The sequence below is a fragment of the Leptonotus elevatus genome, chromosome 11, assembly GCF_054856555.1.
Source record: "Leptonotus elevatus isolate MCC_2025b chromosome 11, RoL_Lele_1.0, whole genome shotgun sequence".
Taxonomy (NCBI): domain Eukaryota; kingdom Metazoa; phylum Chordata; class Actinopteri; order Syngnathiformes; family Syngnathidae; genus Leptonotus; species Leptonotus elevatus.
The window spans coordinates 7,215,269-7,240,938 of record NC_141249.1 but is presented as its reverse complement, the minus strand read 5'-3'; the positions used below and the strand labels follow the sequence as shown (position 1 = coordinate 7,240,938).

Sequence of the window (25,670 nt, the reverse complement as noted above, 5' to 3'; positions counted from 1 at the left end):
TTGGTATCTGTCAATATCACCCGTGGATGATCATGCTAGCATGAAACCCAGATCGGCACACCCCTAAGGCTGTATATAAAGTGCCTTGCGGAAGTATTAGCATCCCCTTAATCTTCCTGACCTATGACCACATTCAGGTTTCTGTATACAGTTGAAACCAAAAGTTTACATACACTGTGCAAAAAGACACATTTCATTTTTTGTCTCACTGTCTGAAGTCAAATCAGACTAAACCTCGCCTTTTTCAGGTCAGTCAGGATCACCAAAATGAATTACTTTTGTTAAATGCCAGAATAATGAGAGAGAATTTCATAGTGAAGTTTATATTTTCTTCGAGGTCAAAATTACATACACAAATAGTGCTATGTCTTTAAAGAACAAAGGGAAGCCCAAATGATGAGGTCATGGCTTTGAAATCTCCCGATAGGCTAAATGACAACATGTGAGTTAATAGATGACACAACTGGGGATGTATTTAAAGCCACAACTCCAACACTCAAATCATGGGAACATCAAAAGAAATTGGCCAGAAAATCTGAGAAAGAATCGCGCAGCTCCACAAGTCTGGCTCATCCTTGGGTGCCATTTCCAGATGCTTGTGCCACGTTCATCTGTTCAAAAAATTATATGCAAGTATAAACCTCATGGGAATGTCCAGCCATCACGCCGCTCAGGAAGGATGGAATTTTCAGTAGATTATCCGAATACCAAAGTATTTGATAGCTGTAGCCCCAATTAAAAGTACATTTAACATTTAAAACAGGAGTGGGCAAACTCTGTCCTCGAGGGCCGGAGTCCTGCAGGTTTCCTTGCTCCAACGCAGCTGATTCCAATCAACAGGATCGTTATCAGGCTTATGCAGAGCTTGCTGATGAGCTGATCATATATCAGCTGTGTTGGAGAAAGGAAACATCCGAAACCTGCAGGACTCTGGCCTTTGAGGACCGAGTTTGCCCACCCCTGATTTAAAAGCATTTACAACAAAAGTGTCAGACATATAAAAGCAAAGTAAAGAAAGAAAACTTCAGATAATTAAAAGTGTAACAGTCAAAAACATTTACAAACTAAAGAGTTAAACACCTTTACTGTAAAGGCAAAGTAAAGGGTAAAAAAAGCAGCTTACTACAGTGCAAGAACAAGATTTTGGTAAAGATTATTAAAAATGCTTTGAAAGACCTTAATCATTGGTATGGGAAAATAATCTGAATCATAACATTAAATCATCAAGAGCACAATTTCTGGATAAATATAATTAGTACAAGGTCATTCTATTTAATTATTTTTGATTAATTGTTACTCAGAAAGCGTCTTGACTGTATTTATTTTTTGTGTGTGTTGATTAGGGACAGACATAAGTTTTGATTCTTTCTGACGCCTTTCATTTCTTTTTCTTTTAAAGATTGAAATAATTGTTTTAAATTGAATTGAACTGAATGTAGTTTTTTATCTGGATTGAAAAACATCCACACTTCTTTGGTATGTTTTGAATCTTTATTCATTCATTTTATTCACTCTAATAGCACTGCTAAACAAACATCTTGGTCCCCCCCAAAAAATTCTGCGGTTTTAGCATTTTTTGATTGAAATCCAAAAATAACATTGAATTTTCCAAAAGGCAATATTGGCAGTAAAGTTCAACTTTTATTAGAGAATAAACGACAAGCATTTTTATATCCTAACAGAATTTTCAAACAATTAAATGCTGGACAGTGGAATAAAGGATACCATTAAACCAGGGGACTGTATTTCGCACAAGTACAGAGAAAAATAAAAAAATAAAAACTTTTTATGGGGTGCGTGTTCACAATGTGATATCGTAAGATTTTTCAAGAACGTATTAGTATCAGGCCACGCACACGGCAATAATGAGTTGCATTTTACCCAAAAATCAATCGAACTCTGATTTCCGTAGAAAATACACAGGTAACGTTTTACACTGCAGGTGTCAAAACTTAACTTGACTTATTTTTAAAGATAATGTTTGCCCTTTTATATCCACTTTATCAATATACAGTTTTATATATAGTTTTGAATTTAAAGGGGAAGTCAACCCAATGATGTAGTAGTATTGCCTAAGCAGCAAAATCCACCATTTTCTATCCATCTCAGGGGGCAGCCATTTTGCCACTTGCTGTCGATTGAAAACAACAATCACAGTTGCTCAGGGCTCAAGTAATGACCAATCATGGTCGCGACTGGTCGTTAACTGAACTGAGTAACTACAATGTGATTTTAAGTTGTCAATAAGTGGCAAAATGGCTGCCACCCAAAATGGATAAAAATTGGAGGATTTTTCTGCTTTAGTCATATTCCACAAACGCAATATTAATCAGAATGTCATGTTTAGACTAGTGGGGTAGCATAGAAGATATTATTGTAAATAGATTTGTTTTGGGGTTTGTTCCCTCTTTAACTAAAGAAAATCCAACATAAGAATTGAACTACTAAAGTCCAAACAGAACAAGAAATGCAGTATTGGAACTGGAAGTCTGAATTATGCCGTCACATTGCAACAAGCTCCTCGCTGCTCTTCATTGATTCACAACCTGTTAATGAACAGTAAATTAATCACTCTATACTATACTATTTTTGTTAGTTTGTGTTCACATTGTCCAATCTATCACAACTTCTGCATGTAAGGCTCTTACCTTCCACCTTACATTGTCAACACAATTGATCGAGACCGAAGGACGCCACTTCAGATTCGCCGCTGTAAGAAGACACACAGGCACTTAAACAAACCCGCTGTGATGCCATGCTGAGCACAATGTGACAACTGTTCACATCCATGTATCATCCATCCTTTTTCCTTTTTCAGAACCACCTTTCAAAAAGAGGGTTGGATGGCAGGGTGCTGACGAAGATTCTTCTCTCACACAACACTAAAACAACGTTAAACCAAAGTTATCCCAAATCAAAGCTGTAATACTGTACATAAGGTTAAAGAATCCCTTAATAAGAACACTCTGCTATTGTATAACTTGTTGATATGACCTGTATAAGAAGAGAAGCAATCATTAAAAACATGATTTTGATATGCCGTGACAAATTATGATTTTGAATAGTGGTGCAACGGATCATCTTGGATCAAGCACCACGGTTCGGGCCTTACATGATCTGCTGATTGGTTGGTGGGGGAAAAAAAATGTGTTCCCATGAAGGCAACACGATCGGTTAACATCCACTATAATAGCCGCAGAGGAAATTGAAACCCCTTGTGGATAACGTAAGCCTTACGTATGGGAGCATTTTGGCAATTTTGGTGGTGTGACAGCTAGCTTGACTTACCTTTGGTGTTTCTGCCTTATTGCAGTTGTTATTGACATTACATAGTTGCTACCAAGAGCAACACAACGCAACCGAAATCATATTGAATCGCTAACTTAGGACGCTGAAAAACCGCTAGTTAATTACACTGTCATTGTATGATACAGCCCTAGTCTCCGGCTTTAGTGGCTAACAGTTAGCTGTTGGCATTAGCAAGGAGTGCCTGGCAACAGTAGTTGGACAGCTGTTGCTTGGTTTGCTTCCTTTACTTTTACAATTTTGTGGACTGAGGCAACTTTGTAATTCACTCTCCATGCTAAAGAAAGGGAACGTACCTTAAATGCACTTTGAAGTCTTTTTCATTATTAAAAAACAAACAAGATAAATAGAACTGTCTTCAATTATTTTATAAAACACTTTTGCCCATTGCATAAATTATAAAACAACATTCCACTTAAAATGTCAAATTTGGTTGTTTGGAGTTTAGGAACATTAGTGCATTACATTAGTAGTGCAATATAACAAAGGTTAATTGCAAAGTTTAAAATGTTAATGTTAAAGTAGGGCTGGGCAATAAATCAAATTAATTCAATACATCATCATTTTACAAATCAAATTGATAAAAATTTGCTAAATCGTGAAATCGAGTTTTGTCTTCTGGATTATTAAAAGATGTTCTTATGTTCTGTTACATCCAAATGTTTTTGTAAATTGTAATTTTGCACAAGTGGAATGCTGGATGCGTGATTTACAAGGCATGTTTACTATAGCTACCAACTACTTAATTGTGGCATTTAAGCACAAACTATGAATGTTAAGTTTATGCTAAAAGATTTAGATTTAGAATCAGTATAAATAATTGTTGTCTGAACATTTCGCACAGGAATTATTTTTGAATAAATGAAACCTTTAAATAAGTGTCTGTTGGGTTTATTAGATTAAAATCTAATAAAGGCCAAATCACCCAGCCCTATGTTGAAGATTTTCTACATCATGCATGCTCCACCAATGCCCAGATGAGTAAAAAAAGCTGTAACATTTTAACTGTGAATGTGCCTATCAGCTGGCATCGAACTCCAGGTCAGACTAAAAGAAAAGTGAATAAAACGAAGAGTTTACTTGAGCGCACGTACTCGCATGTGCACCATGCACGAGCTTGACACAGAGGCTGCAGTTGCGCTTTGGGCCAGAGGTGGCAGTCGTGAGTAGTTTTGTTCCCATACAGATACTCGTATCGGCAGAGGCACCGATACTGCATTAAAATAGTGGTATCGGTGAGTACTAACAAGTAACATGCCGATACCATTAATTCTGACACTAATATAGGACTTTGGATGCAGCATCTTGTGTCTTGCTCATGCGCGACATTCACTGATTTGTGACATGTTCATTGCATGCCGAGCTAAGATATCCTATTGGCCCTTGAATGCTCTGAACCAATGGCATCACATCTTTTTTATGTTGAGAAAAAAAAAACTTAAGTATCAGTATGGTATCGGCATCGGACGATACTGCAAAACTGGGTATCGGAATCGGTATCGGAGGCCAAAAAACAGTATCGGAACAACACTAGTCGTGAGTAAAAAAATTAATAAAATTTTAAAAAAAGTGAAAAACGTCACAATGCGTCTTTAAGGCAGGAAACCTTTATACATAGACAATGTATAAAACAAGAATGCAGCCTTATATTGTATTTAAAATTGTGGTCCTAAATCCTAAACTGTTATATTATATACATTTTGAGTTGATACTTTTTTTTTTAATGAGCAAAAACCGTTTTAAAAAATAAATGAAGACAAAGTTCTCTTTTTTTGGGGGGACCGATCTGAAAAACGGTCCAATCTGTGACTCAAATCTGTGATCCAATTGGAACTGTGACTTGTGTGATCTGCTGCACCACTAATATTGATTTGATTACGTTTTGTAAAATGGTGTGCCTTGTCTGAAGCAGTCATTCATTTGGTGTTGATTAGGGGCAGATATAAAAGTTTTACTTCTTGTGTGTGCATGTGCGTGTGTTATGTACCATGAAAGAAGGTGTCCTGGATGTTCTCATGTGTTCTCAGGATAGAGAGTGGAAAATCTTTAGATGAATCTTGAAGTTTCGGGGTACGATTCTAAGGAGGGTAAAAATAATGGATAAAAAATAATGATGTTATCTAGGGTCTAAAAACATATGAAGTGCACCATGTTGAGGTTCACGTTGCCTAGAGATGAAACAAAGCAACTGCGTAGTACCTGAATAGAAGCACTGATCTCATTGTCCCCAATAAACTCCAACCCAGGCATCATCTCAGTTTCACACTGTAACAAAAATATTAATGAATAAGTGAGCATCAGCAATGTAAATGTAATAGACCAAACATAATAATAATAATAATGCATTATATTTAAAGGTGCCTTTCTTAGCACTCCGACCATACAGTAAGTTAAGAGAGAGAGAAAAAACACGTGTATAAAGCAATAAAGTAGAGGTGCAAGGATTAATCAACAACTATTCGATTAACAAATTACCATAAAATCCAGTGAATAAGACACATTATTTTCCAACATGATCCAAAATCGTCCCAACGTATGGATTCATTAAAAATAAAAAAATAAAAAGTTTACTGGTACTTTAAAAAAAAGTGTACTTTCATTCAAACATGATGTTTATGATGTTTGTTTAATGCCTTATGTTACAAATGTAATACAAAGTTCCTCGTTTCAAAAAATTGCTCGTGTGTGAACCATGGGCAAAACTGGTCAAGCAACAATTGTTCATGCTATCCATGACGGAACACGAGTCAAAAGGTGGTGAGGTCAACTTCTTCAACTTTTTCAAGCTTGGTACACACAAGGACTTTTCAAATCCCAATTACAGTTTGGTTCAGGTTTGAAAAAAAATTACGGACCAACAATGACATACGGGTAACCCGAGGCACTGAATAATAACAGACCTTCAACATTTTGTAAAATGCCCACCTCTGCCACTTAATTGAGTTGATGGTGTGATGTGAGGAGCGGAATTTGGACCCAAAAGCAGACAGTAATAAATCTTTAGATACAAAAGTACAAACCAAAATCACCCAAAAGGTGGTAAACGGCACAAACTAGTCACTTATCCAATGTACTAGTTCGACACCAGAACAGCCTTGCTTGGCCCGAGTAGCAACAAGGAGCGTCCGACGAGGCATGGGAGTCTCTCATTGCACATTCCTAGATCGTCGCTGCTATGTTTACATGCTAGCACCTCCCACTAGAAATTCCAATGAGGAAGAAGGAGGTTGACAAAGGAGTGATGAGGTTGAAACATTTCGGGGTAGATGATCACTCCTTGATGTCATCAATTGATGGAGACGTCTTCTAAAGATGATGTGACGCTATTGACGCATGTCAGAAATGCATCGCCTGCATGTCAGAATTATTTTCTATCACCACAATAGTTCATGCATTATGTTTCAAGTGGGATTAAATTGAAGTCAAACATTACTAAAGTTACAACTGGTCTGTCCCAAGCGTGTCTCTCCCTTTAACTGTGATCTGGTAACAATGCCAGCAGTCTTTCAACATTTGATGAGACTTGCGGCAAATAAAGGACCACAGGAGTTGACAACATAAAAGGACCCAAACCACAGTAGATGGTCTCGCATATAAATTTAAATTGAGCTGATTTTAACTCAAATTTGAAGTGCACCTGTGCAAAATGGTGTATATAAGGATTACCTTTGGTGTGGCTAACACTGACTGCTCCGGTGTTTGTGCTGACTGAGTGGTCTCCTCTTCAACGTCTGGCAGGTGAAATGTACCCTCTCCCAGGTACAAGCTTACAGGGCTAACCTGGACACACAACTGGGAAAGACACAAGATCTGAGTATATGGGCAGAAAAATTATTACTAGCACATCACACTTCATATATTTAATTTAGGATCTGGTATTCTTACGGGAGTCAACTTTACCCGTTATCTTTAAAGTGAAATACACACTTAAAAAAGCACACGTAACAAAAACAACAATTACGGCATTGATAGACAGTAGGACCTATTTCTCTTGGCTATATCGGCTATTAATGAGTTATTTTCCGATTTTTCCAAAACAAATTGATGAAATAAAAAACGCAAGCTAGTGTCATTTTCCTGATCAAAAAATACATTGAGAGTTCATGAGTGAAAAATGGGCCATTTCGGCTGGATGGTCTCTTTAATCCCAATATTTTACTTTTTTCTTTTTGTAAAAAAAAATGACAATCTCAGTGAACATTACCATCGTGTTTTACATTAGGCAGTCGCAACCAACATCAGCAGACACACTTGAGTGATATAAAATTCTCTTTCAGCAATGTCTTAAATCAATGTTTGTTATTCTCTTAAATTATATGTGCCGGCAGAGCATTCCATGATGTCATTATACATTGTACATTATAGTACCTTTAAGTGTATTTTTTTCACCTTGGGTAACACACTTCTCTTAATGTGTAACGCAAAGTCACTTTACTGGTTTGATAATTACTACAATTCTGCACTAGCGAATTAATATGCTTGTTATTCCTATTTGACCAACTAGATTTTATTCTGTTTTATTTTATGGTTGGATATAGTGTATTGGAACCATGTACTACGGTGAGTTTGCACATTAAATAAAATGATTGACTTATTGATCAATGCAATTGTGCTATTGCATATGATTCCACATTGTTTAAGGGACTCACTGCTGCACTGGCTGAGGGGCTGCAGGCCTCCCCATGGCCCTGGCTGACGAGGACACAGTGGATGTAGATATCATTGTCAGTATGGGTATCACAAAGGTAGAGTTGGAGCACATCTCCAGTGTAGCAAACCAGAGCGGCCACTAGGGGACGATTACAGCAAAGACTGACAAATGAAGCAATGGCCTGGGAAGCCCAGGTACCCTGCAATAACACATTTAAGCAAAGGTAAGCCACCTGTAGCTTGACAACTCTCCTATATTATCATATGCAATGTGTCAAGTGTATATTTTCATTTATCTTGAAACAAAATAACAATAAACACTTTTTGAATTCAAACAAATTCACAATTAACTGAACAGTCGATACCTATAAAAAGAGAAATGTGTATCATAGATTTTAAGAACGTTTAAAAATAATCCCGACAAACAGGATGTAGAGCAGGATGAATATAATCACAACACAACTTTGCTTCAATGTAGACCTTAACAGACAGAAGTCTTACAGTGATTGGTTTAATTCCAACAAGTGATGATGGGACAGCTTGCGCTGGAAGAATGGAGAAGCATGACCTGGAAAGGCAAAAGATTCCGCTCAGAAGAAGTAGAGTAGTAGTTGTTGGTGGTGTCGTCAGTGGCACTACTAGTAGTAACATGGCCTACTTGAGGAACATCAAGTCATCAGTGTGCACAGTGGTCTTCATGCCAAAGTCTAAGTGGTACACCTCAACGCTGGTGGGGCTGATGACCTGGTGAATTACCCCTCGGGTGAAGCGCATAGCCTTGGGTGATGCACAGCAGACTTGCCCTTTTCGGACAAATCGCTCGGGTAGGCGATAGCGCTCTGACACATCAGGGGACGAGTAACATTGACTGGAAGTAGACAAGCAATATTGGTGGACACATCTTGTATGATGTTAATGAGACTGTCTAATTTGTCACAAACATGTCTTCACCTCATCTCGAATTGCATGTCCTCAAAAGCTTGGGCCTCCTCACCATGGCTGAAGGAGACATAGAAGAATCCTGGAGACTCCACTTGTCGCACCCTAATTTGAGCCACATCAAACGCGGAACGCACAGTGGGCCGTTCCAGATTTTGACTCTGCAGGGCGTCAAGGGGCACAGTGGTCTTGCAATACAATACATTTACAGGACACAGCTCTGGCATCTGAAGACGACACAGACATATGCAGCAAATTAGAGAAAGCAGATAAGTATTGTTCTGTATTGTCTCTGTAATGCAGTATTACCAATTTTTTTTTTTACTTCCAACGTATGTTACAGTCAACAGTTTAACATCATCTTTGGTTACCATCCCATAACCTAAAGAAACTCAACTCAACTTAATTTATAGAGCACTTTAAAAGCCAACTTACCCTTTCTTGCATCACAAAATGGTCCCCTGTCAATAATTCTTCATCCGCATCCGCTGAGAAGATGTGACTATCATCACCCGCTTTGCCTTCCCAAAGAGACTCTTCAGTGTCAAAGCTAGACTGTGGCTGCTTTACACCAGGATCATCTTCATCTTCTAAAAAAAAAAAAAAAAATGTGAACATGCTTTTTTTCCTCCCCTCACATGATACATAAAATACTTCAGAATAATCACCAAGATAGAATAAGTGAAGTTGTGATTTACCAACAATGATTCATGTCCCTACCGGAATTTATGATCTTAATGATCCAGTCGTGTTTACCATCCCCATCTACATGTTGCAGGTAGAAGACGTCACTCATGGCGTCAACCAATTCAGTCACACTGACGAAGCCATTCTCTTTCAGCGGCAAGTCTTCACCCAAAAGCCTCTGTAAATATATTTTAGTCACATTCCCCAGCAGAACCTGTCTTCTTGACCATGTTCTATGCCTTAGAAAACACGCAGTTTTGTGGCTTTATTCCTGCGATTCTAGCCCAAATCTTGGGCTCTCAACAACTTAATGGAGTTTTGTGGTGTGGTCTTATGCAGTGCTAAACTATTCTCACCTTGTACTCTTCAGGGAGAATGTGGACTGATATTCCACAGCTGCTTTTACTGACAACCTGAAAATATGAAATGTTTTATATAAGAGAGTATATTGTACATATAAGACTTATACGGTAAAGGCAAATTCATACTTTCCCACAAAATGTGTTGCAGACCGCTTTGGACTGCAGATGCACATTTATTAGTTCTATTTCATGGTTTCCTCCAGCGTTTTTACCCCAAGCTAAACGTACCACGCCCCCCAACATTAAATAAAAATTATTACTTTGTTGGGGAGAGAGGAGGGAAGCGATCATCCCTCTCGGGCCCCTCTTAAAAACGCACTTTGCCCGAGGAAGAATAGCCTATCAGAGACTGCAGAGACAAAAAGTGTGACCGAAGAGATGCTATCAATCATTTGCCGCACGCCACAGCTTCACTCAAACTCGTTTCCTTGGACATATTATTTAGCCCGTTAGCAACAAAAGTTAAAAAAAATAAATTGGAGAGCTCTCTAAACAAAAGAAGTGCAAAGGTATGTAACTGGGTCGTACGCAGATGCGCACCGCCACTGTCCTCATTGGGTGAAGGCTAAATTGGGCTGGGCGATTAATAATAAGGTCAGGATTATTAAAACGATGTATTCATTTAAAAACTTTACATTTATTCAATTTACTACCAAAACACGGCTACTTAAAACTTCCATCATACCCTCATGCCTCTTCATCCCTGCATATTGAACAGTTTATTAAAGTACAAAATGACTTGTAAATTGTGTTTTTGTAGTTTAGAGTAGACTTTTGGCTTAGTCCTTTCCAGTCAGACGTTGCCACAGCGAGTGTAGGAGCCACATGTTATTTTGGCTTTTATTTGTGGTAGATGACCACAGGTGGCGGTGTAGGCACTGCCCGTTACCCCTCCACCCTCCCTCCCTAATCCTTTTAAGCACGGGTGTAGGTGATCAGGTTGATGGAGTGGAAGGTCATGCGTTTTTTACCACTCGCAAACACTCGCTCATACATTCATTTCACAAATAGAATTTCAGTTAGAAAGTTAGCAGTATAATTTATACCACATTTGTTTTGGATTGAACTATTGAAGCCATTTGTTTGTGGACAAGTATTAAGTCGAGCGTGTCAAAAACATCTCCCACATCCATCCACGGCGACTACAGGACCCAAGGTCAGTCGCTACAAAAGTAAAAACCCGACCGAACAACAAGGAGATTGGAATTTATTCATTGGATCATTAGATCACATCTTGGAACACAATCAAGTCAACATCAGTAAAGAAAGGAAAAGGTTTGGTGCGCTGGTCGGCAACCGGAGATCAGTCATTCACGCACTCATAGCACAGACGCATGCGACTTGGATGTCAATATTTGCCTTGGATCAAGACAACTTGCCAGTGGAGAGAGCACGTGGGTTAAATTGGGGCATTGAGACTGACTGTTTCATTTTCAAGTCTGCAGTGGAAAAGAAACCTCCCACCAGATGAGGTATTCTTTCAATTATCAGATCCATCTATGACCCATTAGGTGTTTTGTCACCCCTCATCTTGCTGCCAAAGATACTGTTGCAAGAAATGTGTCACAAAAACATGTCTTAGGATGATCCTATACCCCTGACATGTTCATAACAATGGACAGAATGGTTGAGGGACTTGGACAATGATGCAAAGTTTAAGGTGGATCGCTGCATCAAACCAAAGAACTTTGGAGAACACACACGTACGTGCTCAGCTGCATCACTTTTCTGATGCAAGTGACCATGGTTATAACACAGTGGCCTACCTGAGGTTGGAAAATCAAAATAAGGCAATACATCTTGCATTCATGTTGGGCAAAGCCAGAGTTGCACCATTAAAGCAAACTACGATTCCTCGCCTTAAACTGACTGCTGTGGTGCTTGCAGTTAAAGTTGACAATATGCTCAGGAAAGAACTATCAATAACATTGGAGAGTCCAGACTTTCTTCAAAGGCCGGAAGCAGATTGGCCACAACCTTTTCATCCACCGCCTATATCCTTTGGGGATCCAGAGATCAAAAAGGACGTCAGGGCAAACATCATCGTCGCTTCCTCGGGAGATGCAACCACAAAACTACTTCATCACTTTTCTGAGTGGACGAAGCTAAAGACCTCAGTCGCTTGGTTCCTTAGACTCAAAGCTGTTTTATTGAGGCTCAGCAGAAAAAGGAAAGAGGTGGTTTCGTCTTTCGCTGTCTCATTGTTGGAAGCAGTCGAGGTGGAGATGAGGAAAGCTAGGGATGCCATTGATAGTCAATCACTTTCTGTGAATGACTTTTCCAGAGCAGAAACTGCCATTATTCACTTCAGCCAGCGGGCAACCTTGATGAAAAAAAATCATGTCATTGGAAAGGAATGGCCTCGGAGGAGTTTCATCGTTGGTGACATTGCCGTTGTCATGGATCAAACCGCTCCTTGTGGTTCATGGATTACGGGAAGAATGACAAAAACTTATCCCGATAGGAAAGGACATGTACGTGCAGTACAATTAAAAACAAAGACAGGGCTTTTGGAAAGGCCGATTTCCAAGAACTTCTTGCTTCAAGAAGCATTATGAAGAACAAGCCAATTTTAAAGCACCTGCTTTGGTGAAGAAGAAAAAAAAACAATTATTGTGACTCTTTTTTTTTTTTTTTGTAATTGTTCTGTAATCACAATTAGGGGCTGGTGTGTAGGAGCCACATGTTATTTTTGCTTTTATATGTGGTAGATGACCACAGGTGGCAGTGTTGGCACTGCCCGGACCTCGCCACCCTCCCTCCCTAATCCTTTTAAGCACAGGTGTAGGTGATCAGGTTGATGGAGTGGAAGGTCATGTGGTTTTTACCACTCACAAACACTTGCTCATACATTAATTTCACAAATAGAATTTCAGTTAGAAAGTTAGCAGCATAATTTATACCACGTTTGTTTTGGATTGAACCATTTAAGCCATTTGTTTGTGGACAAGTATTTGTTAATTCGAGCGTGTCAAAAACATCTCCCACATCCATCAACGGCGACTACAGGACCCAAGGTTGGTCGCTACAGCGAGTAACTCACATATGTTGGCACAGTGAAATCCAAGCCTACTGCACTGTCATTCTGCTGTATCCACATATTTGCACAAATTCAAACAGTGAATAAACATTTCCCTTATCTCTTTAACGTTTTTATATTAGCTTATTTTGTTCTATTTTTATGTTCAAAAGTCTCACGACTTACTGGGATAGCATGGGACCTCGGGTATCGTATTTCGCGTCATGTGGCAAGCGTCTACTGCATGACATAGCACATAAACATGGTGTGGAGATCACAAGTGTGTTTTTTATTTTATTTACTAAAACTATAATACATTTTTAAATGTGAAGACTCAGAACTGTTATTGTGATTATAGGGGAGGGGATAAAAAAGTAATTCAGGTAACTTGATAAAAATGTAAAAAAGCTCAAGATTTTGATCTGCCTTGTGTGTCCGTTTATTTGGTTTGCACCAACAGAAAGAAGAGTCAAACCAGCCGCAATGACACTTGTTCATAGAGTAACAGCTAAAATAAGAAATAAAACAGATACTATAACTATTTAAGTTAAAGTCCTGCCTCGTTTTACGGTCCAGCTGCTACACGCCTGTTTTCATAAGTCACCGGTGTGTATATATTTCTTAAACTTTCCCTGTATTATGCCCCCAAATATAATGCCCAGCCATTAAATTAAATGCTCATTTATGTTCTAGGGTCCTGTGAGGTTGTCAGAACTAGAGACCAGCTTTCTGCGACGTTAAGCTACGCACCTTAATATGGCGGTGTGTGAACACCTTCTGGGTCGTTTTCAATGTTTTGAGGAGCGAAGAGCCCATGGATATCAACGCAATAGCCTTCATGGGCTTTTATTTTGAACTTGGCCTTGGCAGCATGTAGCCAGATGTTTCTGTTTTATGTTCTTCACATAATCTACTTTTTAGAATTCCCCCATAGGTTTAAATGGTTGTTTAACTATTCCACGATGTATGACCAATGTCATCAGTGATAGGCTTAGCATCTAACCGAGAGCTAAATTAGGAGGCAGTCAAGTTTTAACTTAAAATCTGTTATTGCAATATTAGCTATGCTATAACAAACTGGTGAAAAATGAATGGATATTGAGATTCACCAAATACCGAGATTCATCAGAATGGGGAAGTTATAGCCAATCAAATTGTATGCACATCAACAACTTTTGGATCTTTTAACTGAGTGTAGTTATTTGTTAATAGTAAGGTAAGTGTATGCTCGCCATCAAGAATGTTACCTGACCTTTTTCAGTTTCTCTTTCAGCTTGTGACTAATGGTGCCAGCCACTCCATTCTCTGCAATCTGCTGGCGAAGCTCCTCTTGAAGCTAAAATTAGATGGTACAAAAAAATATGATATGAAAATAATATCAATCACTTTCTTAATGAACAATGTATCATCGGATTAATACAGCAGCAGACCTGTAAGAGACGCTGATGAAAAGGGAGACATTTCTGGGAGGGCTGAGCTTCTGGTCCTTGGTCTTTCTCAATCGTTTGCAGATTACAACTGACACATTTTGGCTCCTCGCGGACAGAACTCCCAGTGGTGTCTGATGGGACATCCAAAAGGGGGAAAAAAAAATTCTGAGACTAACATGTCTTTGTAGAATAAGGATCTGCGCTCTTTTTACACAAACCATTTTATATACAATTTCAGATTAGATACAATTGCAAAAGCAAATATATATATATATATATATATATATATATATTTTTTTTTTTTTTTAAGCAATCTCTACAAAGATACACTTTTATACCTTTCGCTGGGGTGTGCACTCTTGTTTTGATTGTAATCTTTGGTGCTCCAAGGTTCTGTTGAGTAGTAATTTTTCTGGGCAGCATTTGCTCTCTTAGAGTCAGTATGGAACCAAACCTGCTCTGTTGGATCAAAACAAGGTCTTCAGCAGATTGCAACATCTCTCCAATAGAGTAGAATCCCAAATCATGAACACGCAGAGTGTGGCCAAAGCATCGCAGAAAGCTGCTCTCTAGTTCTGACAACCTCACAGGACCCTAGAACATAAATAACCATTTAATTTCAATGGTTGGACATATTATTTGCGGTAAATTTGAGTCTGTTGTGGTCATACCTGTGAGAGGAGGAAGCGCAGCTGTGCCCTCAACTGGGGAGGAAGGGCCAGAGGAGCACCACCTCGTCTGGGAAGAATCCACGGGATTGACCGGTGAAAGCTGAAGGAAGAAGACTGATTTTGTCTTTTTCTGTCTGTAATGGACGTACGCTGTTTCGCTACCAGCACTTCGATGTTTCGTGTGGACTCATGGCTAACAGCTGTGATGACAGAGAGGAAAGTATTGCATAATTAAATGCACTGTATAAATAAGGACTAAAGAGTAAATGTTCTTACTTACCCTTCAAGAATGTTTTACCATCCGCTCTGACATCAACTGACACCACATCAGGCATCTCCTTTACCATATCCATGATATTTCGGAAGCCCAGGAATTTCAGAGGCAGAGGATGGCCCACCATTGTTCTGTAGTCCCGTTTTAGCAGCTCAAGGTCCAAATCCACTTTAGAGGAAATGAGTAAAGAGCGGACTTCCTTCTTCAACGTTGCTAAAACGGCGTCTGGGTTCATCTTGTCTGGTGACAAGACCAAAAAAAAAAAAAAAAACATGAACAGGGTGTCCAAAACAGCAACACCAAGGGGTGCCATCTATGCTCCTAGTGTACTCTGCCTTAGACACTCGTAGGGCCCAACCGATTAAATCAACCGATTATTGGCCTTCAAACATCGGCCAAAACAATCGGCCAACGATTATTTTCCCTTTAAAACGTTATCGAACAAAATCAAAGTTTCTGACGCTGTGAAAGTACCCTGACTGCAACATTTTGCTTACGTAGCATTAGCAACTAGCAAGTGTTTAGCGTATGTTATTGTACAGAAGCATAGAGCTTCCAATGTGGAGTAAACATTTTTGGCTGGCGAGTATGTTCGCACATACTCACAAATACGTTTGAACAAACTTGCAAATACGTTCAAACATACTCACAAATATGTTCGAACGTACTTGTAGGCTACATGCTACAAAAGTTAGCATACCTTCCCATAATGCCACGGGATATTTGTGCATGCGCGAGTGAAAACAAAACCCTGTTTTTTAGGCATTTAAGTCACATTACCAATTCGCACGATAGTTTATTCCTCATTTGTGTGGCTTTATTATGTCTGCATTGCATTATTTTCAACTTGTTGAAACATAGACTACGCCAAACGCAGTAGTTATTGCCGTGGCCAGCAACAAGCCACCTGGCGAAGCGAGACAGAAAAACAAAACAAACAAAAAAACTAAGAAAATAAAAAATAGCTCAGTGCATGGCTCATGGCAAAATAAGCGATTCTCAGCAACGTACACATCACGCTAAAATAACCCATTGACAGGCAACCTATTGTAATCACAGTGAAATAGCCCTTCACGCCAGGCCAAGAATATATAACTTATCACGGCAAAATAACGCTAGCAGGAGTGTTGCCAGTCGAATGCTGTCTTCCATTTGCCCTCGATTGGAAAGCCATTTCTGCGTCATTTTGTTCCAAGTGTTGACTTATTGTATACTTATTATATTTTTGGGCAGGGTCACCAAGGTATCCTTGAGGACCCCATGCCACTGAACGCCAATTAGTAGACGGGACGAGGAAGCTCACCAACTCCCCCAACAGACGAAAAAGTAAGTGCACTGTATATGTGTGTGTATTTATATATAAATGTATATACAGTGCTCAGCATAAATGAGTACACCCCAACAGGTTTGTAAGAACACCTTTGGTTGACCTTCAGAATTACAATTTTCTATGGGATACTATTCTACAAAATACCATTGATTGCAAACACGATGTGTTTATTGGTTAGTACCAACAAAAAAGTATTTTTTAAATTAAATATATTAAAGTACATTTTGCACAAATAAGTAGACCCCGTGAAAAAGACTGACAACTTGTATTTCCAGGCCTAGCAAACATGTTGCTAACCATAACAGGCATGGAGGTCATAAAAAATACTAGATGTAGTTGTTTTTGTTGTGGGTTGCATTAATTTTTTGCATTAGTTAATTTGATTAAACTGACGATTTTGTAATCTATCCATTCTATTACAACCTTACTTTCATGTTGTGAGTTAAGTGCATATTCTACAGAAAACATTTTGTCAAAATTTGGGAAATTATGTTCATTGAGATATTGAATAAAATCTTTAAATGTTTCGAAGAGGGCGTACTCATATATGCTCAGCACTGTATGTCTACCAGTATATGTTTTTACAATGTTCAGGATTCCTGAACTTCTCTTTGACAGATTAACAGTAGTCGGCAGGTAAATTTGAGGAAATGGAGGTGTCATGTTTTTTGTTGTTGTTGTTTTTTTTACAGTGCCTGGGTGATGGTGGGTGTTTCCTCAAGGACTTTAAAAGGGACTGAGCCACGGCAACATGTGCCAGATGATTCATTTGCTCACTGCGGTTGTGCCAAGAGATCTTTCTGTCTTCATAGTCTTGTCTTCATTCATAGGTCTTGCGCTCGTTAATAAGTATTTTGCTCTGAGTCGCTTTATTTTGAAATTTACGTGTATTTAGTTTTTGTTTGTTGTGCCTGTGTCATTGTAACACCCTTGCTCTTTTTCTACCCTGGTTGTGTTTGCCAGCGCCTGTTGTTCTTCTCCTGTCACGATATTGTGTAATAAAACATTTGTACTTCATTCTGGTCTACATTTGTGGGACTCAAACCACCGGTAACCACGAAACCTAACAGAAGGCACTTTATGGTTTCTTGCGACACTGCAATACTCGTAAGGAGAGCATTAGCAAATTATGAGATGAAAATTAGACAATGTTTTAATAGAATAAATATATTTTATTTAAAGTATTTTTCCCAAACTGCACAAGTTTCATAGCATAATTTCTGAACTCTTCCATAACTGCTACTTTACCTTGAAGGGGGAAAAAAAGAAGTTTGGTTCTTAAACATTTTTCAAGAATTCGGTGGTGTTCACGTTATGATAATGAACTTAGTGTCCAACAACCCCAGTGGGGATGATAACCATCATAAACATTCATTACTTGTATTGTATGGGGGACAAAACATAAACGTGATACCTTTAGTTTTGAGTCTATGCATTGTGCTCTGCAAGTTTGTACCGCTTGATTGGATGCATGTCAGAGATGATCTTCCCCGTCCAAAAAACCGGTCTGATCACTGGGTGCACTGCATTTCTGCTTTTGTGGATGATGTGGGTGTTCCACAGGTGAGCAAGACGCTGAAGTTCACTCTGAGAGACACACTAACAAACATGTTGGTAAAATGAACAGCTACAAAGTTATTTAAAACAGAGATGGTCAGTAACAAAGTCAATTTTGTTCAACACTGTACTTAAGTAGGGTTTATGAGGGTCTGTACTTAACTTGAGTACTATTTTTCTTAAAAGTGTTACTTTTACTCCACTACGGTTGAAAGACTAATACAATATACGCAACTGTATATACAACTAATATAGTAATGCAAAATATAATATACAGAACTGGCTACATTGTGTCTTATTTAAAGGCCTTATTATGAAGAATAGGTGGTGCGATGCAGATGTACTGTCAGTGGGAGTCAGAACTAGGGATGAATCGATACAGCTTTTCTAAAATTTATACTTGGGGTTCTGGTATCCACCGATACCAACCAATACTGCAAGACAATAGTGTTTTGTACATTTTTTTTTCTTCTTGGCAGCAAACTAGACCGGGAGTGAATAACTACTGCAATTGGCATACATTTCAACAAGTTTCAGACATAAAAAACAATAAAGGCATAAAAATTCCGAACAAACGATGTTTACTTACTAATTTTTCACTATCGGCGAGGCTCCTGTCCACTTGTCACCTCCATGAAGTACAGTTGCGTGTGCGCAAATACCCCGCTGCATTATGGGGCGAAAAATGACAACCCTAGATCATGCACTGCAGACATAATAAATCGTAAACGTTACAAATAAACACTTAATTTTCAAAAAAATTGTTAATGTTGCCTAAATGCCTAAAAACCGGGGTTTTGTTTTCACTCGCGCATGCGCAAATAATACCCTGAGGTATTATGGGAAGATATGCTAACTTTGTAGCATGTAGCCTTCGAACATATTTGCGAGTAAGTTCGAACATATTTGCAAGTACGTTCGAACATATTTGCGAATACGTTCAAACATATTTGCGAGTACGTTCAAACATATTTGCGAGTACGTTCAAACATATTTGCGAGTACGTTCAAACATATTTGCGAGTACGTTCAAACATATTTGCGAGTACGTTCAAACATATTCGCCAGCCAAAAATGTTTACTTCACTTTATTTCATCCCCTATGTGACTTTGCTTTCATCCAAGAGAGCAGAGAGATGCTTCCCTTAGCTGTAATTTTTTCCCTAGTTTTTCTCTTTCCCTTTTCAGCCTCTCCTTTCTAGGCATTATGCTACAATTAGTAAATAAATAGACCAAACAGACCAATGTATAAGAATGAGTAAGACTGACTGTTGTCATTACAAGAAGGGAAAAGGGTATTTTTCACAGGCAATTGACAATTCCGAACTTCTATGATATTTCCACAATACAACTCAATTCAAATGCTTCCTCTCCTTGGTGAAAACAAGCATACAGACCAGGCGGATTGTTTTAGTAGTTCAAACGACATTTCATCACATTTCAAAGTCAAAATTATCATCACAAATCAAATTACAACGATCAAAAGTCCATTGCTTTTCAATGCCAAGACCACAGAGAGCTTCCTTTCACCGTCATTAGTTGTATGTGGTGGTCATCACACTATTACTGATTTGGGGTATATCATTAAACTAGCTAATCAAGCAGCCAGTCGGCTAATTTATGCTCAGTTGTTTTTACTGTATGAGACAGGCTACTTCACAAAAAAATTATTACAGGTAGGGCATAGAGGGCAAACAATAAATACAGTTTCACTGGATTCATGTGTTAGCAACAGAGTTACCTGTGGCGGAGCAGGGCCTCGAACGTGGCTTCCAGTTGCTACACTGCTGTGCTGCGTTCACGTGACAAAGAAAGAGACAGGTCTGTTGTGCGTGAGGAGGGGGCGCATATCGATTATTTATTTATTTATTTATTTTTCTAAAAGATATAGTCAACATTTACCTTAGTAAACTGTTGGGAAAAAAACTTACTTTCCAAAGGGCATTTTTTTGAGAGAGGGCAGAACTATTCGGAGTATTGTAACCGGCTACTTAACATGCAAGCAGGCTAGGGTTGCCAGATGCTGTGTCAAATGTTCCTCACTAACTGTTTATTTACTTTGCTATTAACACCGAAAGATTGGCGGGGGGAATGACTGAATGGGAGCCACGTGGGTGATAGGGTTGAAATTCGGCAGCCTTCTGCACTGATCAGGAGTTTGCAAGTACTGTATGCTCGGTGGCAGTCTTCGCTCTTCAGTAATAACGTGCGTGGCGCACAGCATGCAAGCGAAGAAGGGAGTGTGCAGTTAATTTTTCAGCTACATGTAGCTAACCTTGCTCTGCAAGCTGAATGGGCTCTTTACACAGCTCGACTACTTAATACCACTTCTTTGTTTCCTGTCTTTCAATGAGTGAACCAATTAATTAATCCAGGTGTGTCCAGCCATTGTCGTCGTGGTTGATGAGGTCAGGCACACCTGGATTAATCATTTTAATCAGCCACTACAAATTCAATGTTATCCTCAAAATAGACCTTGATCCCATTTGATCTGTCAGCAGATGCATGCAGAGATTTGCAATGCACTTTGAGGGTTCTGCTGACCATGCTGTGTTGTGCTTGGGTTTGATTTTCTGTCAGAGACGAGCTCAGCTTTCCAGTGGAGTTACAGTCTGGCAGCCGGGGTGAAGACCCACAATAGCGAGCCAGAGTATAACCTCATACGATGTAGAGCATCTTAAAATGAAGATATTGTCTACTTAGACTATAGAATCTGGTTTATGTTCTTCTTATACTACTAATTCAGTGTTGTACACTACAGTATATTGGATATTGTACTTAAATGCTGAGAGATAATAATGGGAATGCTGTTACGGCATTGCCTCAAAACAATGTCCAGCAATAATCTCGGAACATTATTATTAGCATTTCCTCAGTTCATGTACATTTTTGGTACATTGTAGCTCAACCACAGTATTCACATTACGTATAGTTCTTACAAAATACAAAAATAATGTTACAAACACATAAATCGCATGACTTTTATCTCTGCCGGACGGTGAGAACTTTTGTGCTGATGTGCGAAATAAATCTTTGTTCCTTCTTCTCCAGATAAAATCTGCAGGAGAGAGCTGCCAGGATTACGTCTTGGTCGTCACCATGTCTCCTCCATCCTGGCTTGGTTTTTCCACTTCCGCCAGAGCTAAGTCAATCTAAGCTTACTTCTTCTCCTTCTCCTCCTCCTCCTCTTCTATCCTGGCTAGGCTTCCATGCCGACTTTCTTTGCAGAAGCAATTTCAGGCAACGGCGATGGCGTTTGCTTTCATTCTGCAAAAAAAAAATCAGCAACCCTCACCTAGTTCTTGCGTCTCCTTGTCATTTAGAAACTGACGCAAAAAGATGCTTCAATACCTTTACAACTTTTGGGCGCTCGACCTAAAGGATCATGTAGTTGTCTTTCCAGGTCTTTAATCTTCTCCAGTGCTGCTTGGAGGGCCTCCTCAGCCTTCAAAGCTCGCTGCTCAGTTGTCTGGTTCAGCACCTCTGAATCACTATCATACACAACATGAAGTTGAATACGTGTTAAGTACTAATTGTGTCGTAGTGAAGGCTTTGGGAAACTTGCAAGAAACAGTTCACAAACATCATGACCTTAAAACAGTTACATTCACAAAACATTGGTTATGCAAAAAGAAAAGTAACTTAACTGTAGTTCTGGCTAAAGGAGGTAAATCACAAAGGAAATTATACTAAAATTGAGAGAGTGGTCCAAAGTATAAACATATATTCTTTAACGCTAGAAAATTCCTGCTGAAATTTTGACTGGGACTGCTGACTCTTGCATGGTCAAAAGCTGCACATGCTGAACAGTTTGAAGTTGGAAAGTTTTGAACGGATCAAGTGATAAATAATAAATATGTGCTAGGGTTCAGATGAAAAGTTTTAAATTGGAATGGTTTGAATTGGTTCTTCTTCTGAAAAAAATATACTGAAAATGAAATATCCAAATATGATGCCAATAGAGGAAACATTGTGGCTACGGTGATGAGTTGAACTGATATTTTTAGAAATAATTTTCTGAACGCTCCCAATCTATTTTTCTTCCCTCAATCTGAGCCAGTGCAATACACATTGTTAAAACATACCTTATTTAAACTCACACTGTAGAGCACGTGTACATCTTCAGAAAAAAATAGTTTGACACTGAGCAAAAGATGGGAAGAGTATGAACAAAATGAGCAGAAAAATCATATCTTTCAGTTACTTTATGTGCAAGCAGTGTCTCTTGGAAAAAGGTACATTTATTGATTTTGACACAGCTCCCCATTCATTGCAATAGTATTTTTTTACGTGGTTTTCTGGTAACACAAAAAATTATAATTCTGAAACGAGTTGGGCCAAGACGCATCTTTTGATACCTGTTTATGATAAACAGTGTGTGCTGAATTCCGATAAAATATAAGACACAATAAGTATGAGCAATAGTAATATAATAATAATGACTGTCTATGGCGGTGCAACCGTTTCATTTGACTGCAAATACCATTAAGAAAAAATAATGTATATAAAGGTGACGGGTAGATTGTTTTGATGTACGATAAAAAAATTGTTTTATGACTTTTTTAAATTGTATTTATTGTATCGTCATTGACGGGGACAGAGTGAAGGTGAGAGTAAATGTTTCAATGTGTGCCCTGTGACTGACTGGCAAACAGCCCAGGGTGTAGTTCCCTTTTCGCCCAAAGTCAGTTGGGATGGCCTCCAGCTCCCTGACACTCTGAACAGGAGAAGTGGTATAGAAAAAGGCCAGATGGATGGATGGACTTTTATTGTATTCAAGAGGCTCTATGTTGTTGAAAAACCCATTAAAGTGATTGTCTCACCCCATTCCGACAGATTCGTCTCTCTCCCAACTTTCTCTGCACTATATTTCCATCATAACCAATCATCACCACGCTTGTTTTTTTCATGAGTCTTTAGCTCCCCCTGTGGGAAGGTAGCAAAAAAGCTTCAGCACGGTACAGAGAAATAAGACAGCAACACACTTAAAATTTGAGAAATTATTAAATATTTATAAATAAATAAATAGGTATCTAGCACAAAAATTGACAACCTATAAAGGGGGGACAATTTAAAGAAAGTAATTTTGTTGTTAAAAAAAATTTTAACAAATAAATAAGGATCCAGTATATTGATTGCATTGGATATTGATACAATTGCATTGCATTGTAAACATGTATCTTAGCTATTTGATTTTTAAACTATTTACTTTATGAAAAATTGTAAACAAGTTGGAAAACTTGTTTTCAATTAATTCAAATTTAAATTCCATCTGAATATTCTAATAATGGTATTGAATGTAGGTAACAAAGAAAGTGAGTTTGTCTTTTCTTTTGAGCTGCCCACATCACCATATAACTGACCTTCTCATCTTTTGCCTCAACATTGTCCTCTTCAGGCTTAGCTGACTCATCTTCATTAACCTGGTAACAGAAAAACACAAAATGGACACCCTTGTTGGATAATACTGATACTAAAGACTCAGCATCCTCTACAGGAGACTCTGGAACATTGCTGTTGGTGAGTGAGTCCATCGACAGAGGAGGACACTCTCACTCCAGGCAGCACACTCACGCTGAAGATGGACACACAAAGACATCCGATTAAAATGCACAAGAATACAATTTTCATGTTTGCAATACTGTCATCCATTCGCCCATTCTCCATGCTGCTTGTCATCATTAGGGTGACGGCCCACAGGTGAGATGGAGTCTACACTAATTGCAGGACAGCAGTTTGCAGGGCTAATACAGATAAACAACCTTTCATACTTCCATTCACACCTATGGACAATTTTGATTTGTCTACTTCAAGCATTTTTTAGTTGATAACCTCTAATAGCTACCTGATGATGAATCTGGAAACACGGTCCTGTCTCTCAGTCAGCACCTTTGCATCCTCACTCAGTTTCTGAAAGGAGGTGTTTGTAGTAATTTAAACTACATTTATTTTGCCAAGATGTAAAAAATTAGCAAATAAGGCAGAAGACATGAATACCACTGATGCCACTTCTGTCTGTCAGTGGAGGAAGGGGCGTGGTCTTAGTCTGGCTTACCATGGCATCACACAAGAATTATATGTTTCCTGCATGGACACCAAGAGATGTAATGTTACCTTGCATGTTACTGTACCACAACTAAACAATCTTATGAGAACGTAAATTTAGCTGTACTGTTGCCTGAACTGACCTGCCAGAACAAGTCAGTGAGGTTGGCTGTTCCAGGAAGTATTTATATTTATTGCACCCAATTGGGTGATGCCATACAGCATCTGGCCGTCTCAATTTGAACAACCTATAATAAACAATAATATATATGTTGTTCTTTTGTTTTTTAATTTAGGAACTTAACCTTTTTTAAACGAATGGTACTCAAAGATACCTTGCATTGTCGATGGTGTGCACTCGGTCCCTGCGTCTTCGAAGTCAGGCTGACCAGCACTTCATCTGGGATGGTTTGGGAGTGGACAGTCACTTGGTTCTTGGTAGGATTGGATGCCACAGAGAGAAAAAAATGCAATTTTAGCACGTATTATAAACAAAATTAGGATACATGGAGCAATATTTCACAATACAATAAAGTATTGTTCATTCACATGACAAAAAAATCAGGTGGCTAAAGAGGGAGCACATCTCTAGAGAATAATGACGCTATGAATTTATGCTGACATAAAGTGACCGTAGTGTCAGTGCACAATAAAAAATAGCTGCTTTTAATATTCACAGCCTCAGGGTTAAAGCACTCTATCAAAAATGTGTGGTCAAAATATCGCTACGCTAGCTGTAGCTGCTACTTCACTTGCGTAATCCAGCGCTGACTTCGATTAACTTGGCGCTGAAACATTTACACCCTTTGACGCTGACATGATGGATGCGCTACAGAACACGTTTACGATAATGAATCACCTTAAAACCTGTTAAAATAGAACAAAATCTCATTGACTGCTCTCTTCAGCTTCAGTGGTCAAACTTCCTGCTAAGGTCGGCATGGGAACGCCTCGAGCCAATCCACTTTCACTTGCACTCAAGTTTAGCTTTTAATATTAATCAATACAAATTATTGAAAAGGACGATTGTACCTCCTTTGTCTCATTTGATTAAAATAAAATGCGATCGAAACTTTTTAAAACTATGTTTTTATACTGTAACCGTGGTCGTCGTGCCTTATTAACCACATCAGTTCGAACTTTAACTTAAATGTGTAGGTTTTAATTCATTATAAGCTTTGAGTATTTCAAAAGCGCTATTGAAATAAAATGCTAGATATTATTATTATTATTATTATTATTCATAGCAGTAGTAGTAGTCGTCGTCGTTTGCAATTGTTCTAAATCCTAAATGAATGCTTAATTTTAGGCTATTACCTCAATCCCTCCTCCCCCTGGATGCGCTTGCCATCAGGCTCTTTTATTTCACGTGTGATGGAGGCTCCTAGTGGTGCTCTAGTG

General features: G+C 38.7%; 1 protein-coding gene across 18 annotated transcripts; it reads right to left on the bottom strand.

Annotated features, from left to right (window-relative positions):
• Positions 1-313: 313 nt before the first annotated feature.
• On the bottom strand, positions 314-25,669 carry LOC147165660 (tudor domain-containing protein 5-like). 18 transcript variants are annotated; one of them, XM_086090005.1, is made up of 30 exons: positions 25,129-25,256; positions 24,605-24,703; positions 24,413-24,517; positions 24,222-24,308; positions 24,070-24,134; positions 23,720-23,799; positions 23,588-23,647; positions 23,048-23,150; positions 21,576-21,715; positions 20,156-21,491; positions 19,966-20,047; positions 18,815-18,891; positions 18,083-18,267; positions 15,345-15,578; positions 15,065-15,264; positions 14,732-14,987; positions 14,394-14,524; positions 14,216-14,299; positions 9,939-9,995; positions 9,616-9,760; positions 9,331-9,485; positions 8,908-9,122; positions 8,615-8,824; positions 8,458-8,524; positions 7,956-8,156; positions 6,973-7,098; positions 5,506-5,571; positions 5,294-5,384; positions 2,649-2,710; positions 314-611 (listed from the first exon to the last, which is right to left on the bottom strand). In XM_086090005.1, exons 13-30 carry the CDS (start codon positions 18,102-18,104, stop codon positions 570-572), a joined length of 2,364 nt encoding a protein of 787 aa, XP_085946131.1. In that variant the 5' UTR covers positions 18,105-18,267; positions 18,815-18,891; positions 19,966-20,047; positions 20,156-21,491; positions 21,576-21,715; positions 23,048-23,150; positions 23,588-23,647; positions 23,720-23,799; positions 24,070-24,134; positions 24,222-24,308; positions 24,413-24,517; positions 24,605-24,703; positions 25,129-25,256; the 3' UTR covers positions 314-569. The 18 variants fall into 18 exon arrangements, with proteins under 18 accessions (XP_085946131.1, XP_085946129.1, XP_085946130.1 ...); XM_086090003.1 differs by having other exon boundaries at positions 23,588-23,799; XM_086090004.1 differs by lacking the exon at positions 23,048-23,150.
• Position 25,670: the final 1 nt, after the last annotated feature.